General features: G+C 40.4%; 1 protein-coding gene across 1 annotated transcript in view; it reads right to left on the bottom strand.

The window, feature by feature from the left end:
* LOC109931419 (serine/threonine-protein phosphatase 2A 55 kDa regulatory subunit B delta isoform-like) overlaps positions 1-11,801 on the bottom strand; it is a 274,310-nt gene extending 262,509 nt beyond the window's left edge. Inside the window, exons 1-2 of the mRNA XM_048610307.1 lie at positions 11,568-11,801; positions 11,384-11,461 (exon numbers count right to left, since the gene is read on the bottom strand). Coding sequence (XP_048466264.1) covers positions 11,384-11,461; positions 11,568-11,574 — 85 coding nt within the window. The 5' untranslated portion in view covers positions 11,575-11,801. The remainder of the gene's footprint in view (positions 1-11,383; positions 11,462-11,567) is intronic.
* Between the last annotated feature and the right edge of the window lie 496 nt (positions 11,802-12,297).

Below are 12,297 nucleotides of genomic sequence, written 5' to 3'. Positions count from 1 at the left end.
GGGAGATTTTGAAGCTTGTCAAGTCCACATTGATACCATTGGGCTGCAGGGTTCCCAAGCTAAATACGAGATGCTGTTCCTGCAATCTTCAGGTGGCATCGTTGTGTCACTGCAGGAGACCCAGGATGGACATGTCGTCCAAGGAATGGGAGGGGGTGTTGAAATGGTTCGCGACTGGGAGGTGCAGGCATTTGTCACGAACCAAGCACAGGTGTTCCACAAAGCGATCCCCAAGACCTGTCTGTTTGTGTCTTTACCACAACACTAAAGTTACAACACTAGAATTGTTAAACATACATGGATTTTTTTTTTTTTTTTTTGTGTTTATGGGGTGTGGGCGTCACTGGTCAGGTCAGCATTTATTGCACATCCCGAATTTCTGAGAGTTACTGTGGGCTTAGAGTCACATGTAGCCCAGACCAGATTTCCTTTCCTAAACAGACATTAGTGAACTTGATAGGTTTTTAAAAAAAATCAACAGTGATTACACAGCCACCATTAGGCTCGATTTTATTCCAATTTTTTAAATTGACTTCAAATTTCGTCATCTACCATGGTAGGATTTGAACTTATTATACCCAGAACATTAGTCTGGGGTTCTGGATTACTAGCCCAGCAGTATTATCACTGTGTCACCACTTCACCTTGGCAGGCATTTCTCTTCTATTCTTTAAAGAAAGAGAAAACATGTCGTCAAATGAGAAGAAAAATAAGCCAACCTCACTTTGTTCCAACACTAATAATTATTATTTAATATTGCTGATAGTTAAGAGGAAAATGGGCACATGGGCACAGTGGCTCAGTGGTTAGCACTGCTGCCTCACAGCGCTAGGGAACCAGGTTTGATTCCACCTTCAGGTGACTATCGACGTGTGGAGTTTGCAAATTTCCCCATGTCTGCATGGGTTTCCACCAGGTGCTCTGGTTTCCTCCGACAGTCCAAGGATATGCAGGCTAGTTGAATTGGCTGTGCTAAATTGCGCAGTGTTCAGGGATGTGTAGATTAGGTGCGTTGGCCATGGGAAATGCAGGCTTACAGGGAGAGCATAGGGGGATGGTTCTGGGTGGAATGCTCTTTGGAGTGCCAGTGTGGATTTGTTTGGTCAAATGGCCTGTTTCCACACTGTAGGATTCTATGATTCAATGAAATATTTAAATTATGTTCAGAATTGTTTGCATGTAGGCCTAGTATGCCTAGAATGCCTTACATAATAAGCAAGCATTTACATGATGTAATTAATGCACAAATAAAACGTCACTCCAGTCCTGATACTTCCTCAACCTGTTCAGAGACGTTGTTACACACCTCCGGAGCAGATGGAACTTGAACCCAAGCCTCCTAGCTTAAAGGTGGAGACACCAGCCCTCCATCAACTCTTACGTAATATGGCTAGGAGCTAAGCTACAAGTCAAACAAATGTTTTGTACGTAACCTTCATTGAAAAGTAGAACCAAAAGGTTATTTTATTAAAATTGAAACACAATTCACGAGTAATACTCAGTTAATGATAGTTACTAGAGAAAGCATATAATTTGTTGAAACAGAATCACTGCACTTCCAAACAATAGTACGCAAGAAATCTAAATTGTCAGTATATTAAGACGCTGTAATAAAGGCTTCTTAAACATTATCACTTGGGAATTTAGACCTTAGAGGTCAAACAGATTTGTGGTTTCAATTCCATGAAAGCAGCTCTCTTTTAAAAAATAGAGTTGAGAAAGCAATTTGGAGCAGTGAGCTAAAGACAATTTCCAAGAAAACATATCACCCAAGTACCTAGCAAACTATCTGGTATTAATTGATGATGAATTAAATGCGGAGTTTTATGACATACAGAAAAACAAATAGTCAGGTGATGCCAGTTGATTGAGTTCAGTTCAGAATCAGGGTTTCTTTTCAAAAGAACAGTTTTGTGTCAGCAGACAGCTGTCAGTTTATGAAAACTTAAAGCTGTTCCAGCAGTCAAAGCTTGTGAGCTTGTGTTGAAGTTTTCAAACTGTCAGAACTGAAATGAGTTCAGTCCATCCAGACTTAATACAAGTCTCTAGGTCATCAAAACTGGAAAATGTCAGTTAAGTAAAAAATTTAAATAAAAAAAAAAGTTAAGATAGGAATGATACTTCACAGGCATTGATTATGTGTAAATAATATTGCTGGGAAAAGGAGGAAACTTGGTTTTGCTGTTTGTTAAGATCATCTTAAACCGCTTTACGTATTCATCTCTCTGTTTGTTTCTTTTGTAAAATAAACTTGTGTTTATTTATTAAACAACATGGGCAGCCTCATTATAAAATCATGAGGATCATGGATGGGGTGAATAGCCAAAGTCTTTTTCATTGGGTGAGGGAGTCCAAAACTAGAGTGCATAGGGTTAAGGTGAGAGGGTAAAAATTTTAAAAGGACCTGAGGGAAAACGTTTTCCACACAGAGAGTGGTGCGTGTATGGAACAAGCTGCCAGAGGAAGTGGTGGAGGCTGGTACAAGTACAACATTTAAAAGGCATATGAATCGGAAGGGTTCAGAGGGATGTAGGCCAATTGCTGACAAATGGGGCTAGGTCAGATTGGGATGTCTGCTTGGTGCAGACAAGTTGCACCAAAGGGTCTGTTTCCATGGGCTGTATGAATCTATGGCTCTAATTTCATTCAGTGACTAACCACCATAGTGATCAACGGTAAAAATTTAAACTGATCAATCAAACTAGGTTTCACTCTGAGGTCTGACTATTCAGCATTAGGGATCATTCAACACCCCAGTGTAGGAAGTATTTACTGACACTCATCGAAAACTGACATACATTTTGCAAGTGCTAGGATTTGTGGTGCAGAACAGAACAGTGCATGAAATTAAGCAATTAAATCTACTTGGTCTACACTATACATGGATTCCACACCACTCATTTAATTGCCTAAGGAATTATTGTTCAATATTTTACCTTAATGTCACCAATAAATGGAAGAAAATCCTGCAACATATTTTCAAATTGATTTAAATGAAAGAATGAGAGAGATTACAGTCTGGAGTTTTACGATTTTGCTTCTTGCGAGGATATGATTTACGTTAGTGTACAAAGCTCGTGCCTGCTATATTACCATGGGCCAGTTGGCAATTTTTTCATTGAGCATGAGACAGAGAAAGAGTGAGTGGGCTGATACACAAGCAGGTTTGACATTACCACTTGGAATACTTGTATAAGCCTACATTTCATTTTGCTTAATAAAATTCAATTTAAATTCCTAGTGTGATATATACATGGTCGCAGCTGCTCAGGAATCATTAACGTTATGTGGAGATGAATAGTTCAATTTGTTCTTCCTTATGTTGTGATGAATCCCATACTTCAGCTGATTTTAATATATATTTTGTTAATATACTTACATAAAATCAAATATTTCACATAAGTAATATTTTTCTCAAAATCAACTCCGTACGTGTACAGTTTAGAAGAGGGGAGTTTTATCTCAGTTTGAATGTAACTTAGCATTCTCCTTTTGCATTCCAAGTTTACTAAACTTCAATTATTAATCCTTAGGATGGCTTTTCTCCAACACTTCTCTTTCGTACTAATGTCTTTTTGAAACTTTAAGCTAACAAGTGAAAACATACAATGTTACAATGATGAGTTTTAAGGTTATGCCACTGTAGGGCAAAATGAAGGGGGTCTTGTTATTTTAAACTAAATAGTGGAGGGAGGGTTCAGTTGCATGGAAAAAGTTAAGTTGAGGGGAGGACTCAGCAGAAGTTATTGAGGTTTCCAGACAACTGTTAGGACAGAGCGACAGATGGAAAGGGTTAGGAACCTAACAGCAGGTACAGCAGATAAGGGGACAACTATAAGAAGGGGAGCAGTCAACGCAGGACTGAGGGTGTTGTACTTAAATGCACGCAGCATATGAAACAATATAAATAAACTCGTAGCACAAACTGAAACTGGCAGGTATGGTGTGGGTATCATAAACGTGGCTGCATGGAGATCAGGGCTGTGAACTAAATATCCAAGGATGTGTGTCCTATCAGGAGGACGGCAGATAGGCAGAGGGGGCAATGTTGCCTTGCCAGTAAGAAACTAAATTAAATCAAAAGCAAGAAGTGATATAAGGTCAGAAGGTATAGAATCCACGTGGGTAGAGTTGAGGAATTGCAAGGGAAACAAGACCCTGATGAGAGTTATGTAAAGGCTTCCTACTTGGTTGTGGGGCAGAAAATAAATCAGGAGATAGAAAAGGCATGTAAGAAAGAAAGACACTATTTCAATAATCACTGGGGCTTCAAAATGCAGATGGACTGAGAAAATCAGATCAGATGCGGATCCCAAGACAAGGAATTTGTGGAATGTCTACAAGATGGTTTTTTTGGGAGTAGCTTGTGGTAGAGTCCACTAGGAAACAGGCAATTCTAGATTTAGTGATGAGTAACGAGGCAGACTTCATTAGGGAGCATAAGGTGAAGGAACCCCTACAGTTTTAGAGGGAGAAGTTTAAATCAGATGTAATGATATTACCATTGAGTAAACGGTAAATGGAAAGACATGAGGGAGAAACTGGCCAGAGTTGATTGGAAGGGGAACCTAGCAGGAAAGACAGTTAAGTAACAATGGCAGGTGTTTCTGGGGCAATTCAGGCAGCACAGTAGAAATTCATCCCAAGGAAGAAGAATCATACTGAGGGAAGGACAAGGCACCATGGCTGACAAGGGAAGTCAGAGACACCATAAAAGCAAAAGTAAAAGCATACAATATGGTAAAGATTGGTGGAAAGCCAGATAATTGGGAAGCCTTTAAAAACCAAGGGAGGACAACTTAAAAAAGCAGTGGGGGTGGTGGTTAATGAGGGCAAGTTAGCGAATAATATGAAAGAAGACGGAAAGAATTTATATTCATGAAAAAGGTAAGAGAGAGGCAAGAGTGGGCATTGCACAGCTGGAAAATGAGGCCGGAAAAGTAGTAATGAGGAACAAAGAAATGGTGGGGGAACGGAATAGGTAGTTTGCATCAGTTTTCACTGTGGAAGACACCAGTAGCATAATAGAATTACAAAGAGTCAGAGGGCAGAGTTGAGTATAGCAGCCATCACTATGGCAGAGGTGCGAGGGAAACTGAAAGGTCTGAAGATAGATAAATTACCTGGACCAGATGGGCTACAACCCAGAATTCTTAAAGAGATAGCTGAGAAAATTGTAGGGGCACTGCTGGTGATCTTTCAGGGGATCTTTCTGGAGTCAGGGAGGGTCTCAGAGGACTGGAAAATAGCTAATGTAATACTGCTGTTTAAAGAAGGTGGCAGAAAACAGCAAATTAAAGGCTAGCTAGCCTGACCTCAGTCATTGGTAAGATTTGAGAGACTATTATTAAGGATAAGATTGCAGAGTACATGGAAGTGCATGGTAAAATACTACTAAGTCACATAGCTTCGTCAAGGGGAGGTCATGCCTGACAAATCTGTTAGAACTCTTTGAGGAGAAAACAAACAAGTTAGACAAAGGAGAGCCAATGGATGTGATCTATTGGATGTCCAGAAGGCCTTTAACAAGATGCCACTCAGGAGGCTGCCAAGTAAGACAAGAGCCTGTGGTGTTAGGTTCAAAGAACTGGCATTGATAGAGGATTGGCTGACTGGCAGAAGGCAGATAGTGGGGTAGGGGATCTTTCTCAGCATGGCAACCAGTGACCGGAGGAGTTCTGCAGGGACCAGTGTTGGGACCTCATCTATTCATTAAAGATCTGGACAAACGAACTGAAGGCAATGTTGCTAAGTTTTCAGATGACACAAAGATAGGTGGAGGGACAGATAGTGCTGAGGAAGCAAGGAGACTGCATAAGGAGTTAGACAGGCTAGGAGAGTGGGCACAGAAATGGCAGATGGAATACATTGTGAGCAAGTGTGAGGCTATCCATTCCGGTAGGAAGAATAGTGGCATAGACTATTTTCTAAATGGGGTAAGGCTTTGGAAAACTGAAGTACAAAGAGAATTGGGATTCCTAGTTCTGGATTCTCTTAAGGTTAACATGCAGGTTCAGTTGGCAGTTAGAAAGGCAATTACAATGTTAGGATTCATATCAAGAGGTATACAAGAGCAGGGATGTGCTGCTCAGGCTCTGGTCAGACTGTATTTGGAATATTTACAACTGTTTTGGGCCCCATATCCAAGGAGGAATGTGATGATGTTGGAGGGGTCTACAGGAGATTTGCAAAAATAAGCCAGGGGATGAAAGGTTCATCATATGATGAGTGGTTGCGGAGTTTGGGTCTGTACTCAATGGAGTTGAACAGACGAGGGTAGATCTGATCGAAACTTACAGAATTCTGAGAGGCCTGGATAGCATGGACTTGAAGAAGACACATCACTAGTAGGAGAGACTAGGACCTGAGGGCACACACTCAGAGTGATGGGACAACCCTTTAGAAATGAGATGAGGACGACTTTCTTCAGCCAGAAGCTGGTGAATCTGCAGAGCTCATTGCAGCAAAGGGCTGTGGAGGCCCAGTCATGTAATGTCTTCAAGATAGAGAAAGATGTGATCTTGACTGGTAAGAGAATCAAGGCTTACGGGGAGAAGGTAGAAGACAGGTCAACAAACAAATCAGCCACGGTCAAATGGTGGAACAAACTCAAAGAGCCAAATGGCTTAATTCTGCTCCTCTATCTTATGGTATTATCTTACGTTCCAAGTCTAATAGCAAACTTAGATGACTTCATTGTTAGAAATTGAAAGGAATCCAGACTATATCTTTCTTCTAGTTAAACAAAGTGTTTACATTTTATAACAAGTGACTAATTTAAAGTATATGGTTCACATAAGTTGCAAATAAATGAGGAATAGCGTATCAGAACACATCCTAAAAAAGTAATCATTTGCCACGTCATGGTGACAAGAATAGCCCACACTGTATTTCAAGATGATATTGATGCATATTTTTCCAAAGTTTTTATCTTGCTTCAGATACTAATCAATAGATTTGCTAAATTGTTTACCACCAAGGCTGTGCTTTTTGAGTTCCCAATGTGGTGACTCCCCTGCCCATTTCAGTGACAGTAGGAAGAGGCCCTCAAGCGGGCAATCAGACAGGAAAGCTGATCACGAGCAGTCCTGCTCCAAATTTATTTGAGTGACGGTAGGAAGGGGTCAATGAAATCAAAATTCCACTGCACCTCAATTTCATTCAGTTTTAGTTTCTTGGGAGTTTGGATTTGTGTCACATTCTCTGGTGAGTGCATGAATGGCTTTCAAGTTCCTTAAGTGTTCTCAAGCCAGGCCTCCGAGCAGGAATTTACATTTGGTAGGAGAGGTACAAATGTGTACAGATTCCACAGGTTATCCTGTATGAAAAATGCTCTTTCATTTAAATTTTTTGAAAGGTAGGGAAAAATTAAATTCCTCAATTACGAAAAAAGTCTACAAATATAAACACAATCTTTGTGTTTGTACCTGAAAACACTCTCACAGTATATTCAGTATTAGGAAATAGATCTGACAAACACTGTGCAACAGTAACCCCACATTGTGCATTGTTACATGGCTTAAGTTGCAGAACCTCTGAATTACATAATCAAAGAAACAGCATAAAGACCAGACAGAAATAATCTCAACAGCTACTCAAGGAGATGATTCATGTGGTAACTAGGATTACCTGTCCTGCTCAGGGATGATGAAAATACACTGACCTGGTTGAGATCAACAGGTTTAGCAATGATACAGGATTTTCCTGTTTGCTGGTTCAGTATCATACCAGAATAGCCAAGGATTTTGTTTTCCAGATGGAGGCTGGAAGGCAATATGGTCCCTAGCCCACACCCACTCTGATACTGGGAGGGCAATGGCCTAGTTGTATTATCACTAGATTGTTAATCCAGAGACCCAGATAACTTTCTGGGGACCTAGGTTCGATGGTGGAATTTGAATCCAATAAATATCTGGAATTAGAAGTCTAATGATGACCATGAAACCATTGTTGATTGTCAGGAAAAACCCATTAATGTCCTGGTCAGCGATGCCCTCATCCGGTGAATCAATAAAGAAAACAAAAATCATCCCCTCCTCAAAATTCCACGTTGAGGGTCCTTGCCTCCACTAGCCATTACATAATTTGAATCAACCAGCAATGCCAAAAAGCACATCTTTCTCTCTTGCTGACCTTCTAATCCAGACTGACTGGAGGTGAACATGACTAAGCTTAATCATGACCTGCTCATTCCATAGAATCCACTAATGGATCAACAATCCTTCAGTAATTGATACAAGGATGAATGGCTAGCTGAAGTGACATATGTGCCATAAACTACCAGTGTGGCTAAAACGCATTGAGTTACATCATCTTCTACTAAACCTGCTCACTAACTGAGATCGTGCTGGATCCTAGGATAATCCTTGGCTTCTTTTTGCCACTACCATCCAATGCCTTAAACCCCTCTCCTCAACCACTTCATTCTCATGACCAAAAGTGTGCGCAGCAGGCTTATATACTTCTTTGTCAGAGCACATCAACTCAGCTATCTCCCTTCTGCTATCACAGAAGCCACCTTCACTCCAAGTCTGAAATCACATCTTTATCTAGTTTCTGACTTATCTCCCCTCATATCCACTCCAAGCTCAGGTAGTCAGGGAGAGAACCCTGTAGCCATCTTAACTCTATTCGACCAAAGCTACTGATCACCCAACATCCCTTCCTAGTTATTAAGCTGATATTGTTAATTATTTTCTCTTCTGATATACTATCCCTCTACCTTCCAATGTCCAAATTCACCATCATCCCTTCTTCTAAAACCTCACCTTGATCCATATTCTTGCAAATTGCAGCCCTCTTTCCAACCTTCTTTTCTTCCCAAAATTCTTTCAAGGCATCAAATCCTTGATAATCAATCCCACATCTCCACGCTTGAACCCGTACAATTAGACTTCTACCTGATAACAGCACAGAAACAGCCCAAATTCAAGTCTACGTTGACATAGCCTGAGATTGCATCCATGGAGTAGAAACTCTCCTCCTTTCTTAACTTCTACGTATTTTTTGATATAGTCGACCACTATTTATCTCTGTTGTGCAGCTAAGTGGGACTGTCCTCACCTGGTTCCATTTGAACCTAGCCAGTCATAGATGGAGATACAATAACCTCTTTTATCTCTGGTTGAGTCCAATGATCTATCCTTGTCTCCCTCCAATCCTACATCAACATGTTGCTCTAAGATGACTGCACTTGAAGATCTGACTCAGCACTAGGGAACACTAAAGAGGAATGTACATATGATGTTATACCATGTACACATTAACACCACTCAGCTCTACCACCCCACATCTCTGCATGATGATACGCATCAACTCATGGTCCAGAAACGATTGATTATTAAATTCTCATCCTTCTTCCAAGGCATGCTCTCTTCCATAACTCAAACCTCATCCAGTCCTATAACCTTCCCAAATTCTGTATTGATTCATCTCTTTGTATGCCCCCTTCATTTTGCCTCAACATTGATAACTTTGCCTTCAGCCATCCATACACAAAACTCTAAAACTCCTTCCATCTTCTTCATTTATGAAGTTGTTTGCCACTGATATTCATATCATATGTTTTGGCTCAGATTAACCCCAGTTTTTAATCAATTTATCTTATTAGGCATCCATCAATCAGCTTGGGAACCATATAATAAAGGCACGATACAAATATAGTTCTTGTTAAAAATGCATTAAGACAGAATAAACCAACCCTTTTGTGTACATGTGGAAGACAATTTTCAAAGTCTCACATTACAGTTTACTAAGTTTAATGATTGAGAAATTAGTGTTTCTTGATGGGTTTGACACTAATCTTAGTCTAATAGCATCTATCAAGGGTTAAATGAGTTATCTCCAAGAATAATTTAACAAGTGTTATGACTCCAGGGGTAATAAATGACTCAAACAGAAGTGGTATCTTGGTCAAATGGGCAGAAATAATTAAAATACACACAGACACACACCTACTAATGAAAGTTTCATTTATGTACACCAATGATCTAAAATAATGTGTAAATGTGTGTCCGCACAGACATTTTCACATTATTTGAAAGGGATCATGTATTTGATTCTGACTAACACTACACAGCGAAATTTTTGTTCAATACCCAATACTTCATGAAAATAAAATATCCTTTGCCTTTAGCCATTTCCATATGCTTTAAAATCAACCGCAAAGAGAAACAGCTTGGAGGTTGGAGGTGTTAAAAATAAAACATAATGAGTTATTCCACCTGTTGACCCTTCAAAAGACAAGACTGCAGCACAATCTCGGAGTACATCACTTCAAAACCTGAGCAGCACTGCTACCTTGTGATTCCCTCATGAACAACTCTAGTCTTACTCTGGAGGTACACAGTGTGATGGGAGGCACTTCCACACAGAGGACAGCACAGTTACAGAAAGCGACAGATGGTACAACTCACCAGGACCAAAGTTGTTTTACGTCTTTGTAGAGCAAACAGTGGGGGGTGGGGGGATGACAGAAAGAGGAGATTCGTGTAAAGTGAAATTTCAGGTGTAACAATATTTCCACAGCACTAAATTAGACACTGTGAAAAGTATGAATCTTAGATGGGTCAGCAGGAGTAACAGTTTTAAACCAATCATTTCCCAAGCACTGTTCTCATCTGTGAATCCTACTAATGGGGTCTGATTGACCTATCTAAACTGAAATCATTTTCAGGTGTTTATGTTTGTGTTTTGTTGGAAGCATTTATAGCGTGAAGGGGACTGTTATGGTACAGTGGTAGTATCACTGCCTCTTACCAAAGGGTTCAGGTCTCACCTGCTCCAGAGGTGTGTAGTGACATCACTGAACAGGTTGAATATTATTCAAAAAAATTATAGTGAAAAGGTTGAGCAAATTAGCGAATGTCACACATTCATATCCAATGGTCACATACCAGAACTCTTAAGCATATATAAAAGGTTGAATCACTGTGCGAACTGGTTACATTAGCATCAGAAGAGGTTGAATTAGTGGCAGAGATAGTAGGAACTGCAGATACAGACTGATCACCTGCCTGTGCTGCTAGTTTCTCTTGTGCAATTCCTCCTTTCCACCAAACATGAATTGCAAACATGGAATATTTTTGGCTATTGCCATTTTTGACACTTCAACACTGACAGTGATTACCTAAAATTAATAGAAGACGGTTCCACCTCTGACACACTAAAAAGAGCATTGCAGCAATTGCAATCCATTTCAAATGTCAATTCATTCCACACATTTCTCACTCAACCAAATATTGATTTCAAGTATTCTAAAAGATAAATGGTACAAGAAGGAATGAGCGGGTGTAATTAAGTGGGGTGCGTGTGTGTGCATGCACACACGTACACACATAGCATTTCCTCCACAGTAACAAATATTAGCAGAATCACTCCCTACCTTCGGAAACATCAAGGTCCGTGGTACCTTTCACTTGAGTAAAACACCACTGAACATCACTCCCACAGCCTCCGGTTCCTAGAAAGACAAATTCATCACGGGTGGATCAGTTTCACCGGCATTTCAGTCCCCTTCTTTCGTTCAAAGGCACAAATAACGAGCAGTGCATTAAGTCTTTGCTTACTTCTCATGGCTGCAAGTTCCCTCCACCGTGACAATCCAGAAACTGGAAACCAGGGCACGGTCACACCCCACTGTAATACTCCTCAATCATCTGCCGGCTGCACCGCGCTGGGGAGGGGTCCGGATTAACAGCCCCACACACCAATCCCACCACAAACAACCAGGCGAACCTGCCTAAGGGAGCTCCCCACCGCCCAATCGGAAAATAGCAAGCAGCTTTCCGCTCTGTTGACTCCGAGTGAAGACGGATGTTTTGGTTTGGAGGGATTTGTCACATTTAAAGTGAAAGCCGGACTAGAATGGGGATGCCGCTTCGCTGTTTTTTTTAAAGTACCCGGAATCCAGCTTCTGTTTGAAGTAGTCTCGTAAATCGATGGCTGGAACAGCTGTCATTCAGGTAGTTTTCTTCAAAGGAGTGCGGAGTGGGAGAACACCTGACCGCGCATAAAACATGACTTTTGTTTCATATAATTTTAGCACTAAGTGTCAGCCTGGTTGTCAATCTAGAAGCATTTGAAATGAGTATTTCTCTAATAAATGCAGAAAAGAATTTCTGTCAATAGATTACTGTTTGCAATACTTAATTGTGGGGATTTTCTCCCCAATATTATAGAAACTGAAATATTTTATGTACTATAAACTCAAAGATACTTTATATTTCATTCATTCTAAAAACACATTTAGTTTATACCTCCTTAGATATGTCGAAATGACAATCAGTTGGCCTAACA

This window comes from Rhincodon typus, chromosome 1 (genome assembly GCF_021869965.1).
Source record: "Rhincodon typus isolate 14 chromosome 1, sRhiTyp1.1, whole genome shotgun sequence".
In the NCBI taxonomy this organism is placed as follows: domain Eukaryota; kingdom Metazoa; phylum Chordata; class Chondrichthyes; order Orectolobiformes; family Rhincodontidae; genus Rhincodon; species Rhincodon typus.
Note: the sequence above shows the minus strand (reverse complement) of the source record. Positions and strands in the feature narration are given on the sequence as shown.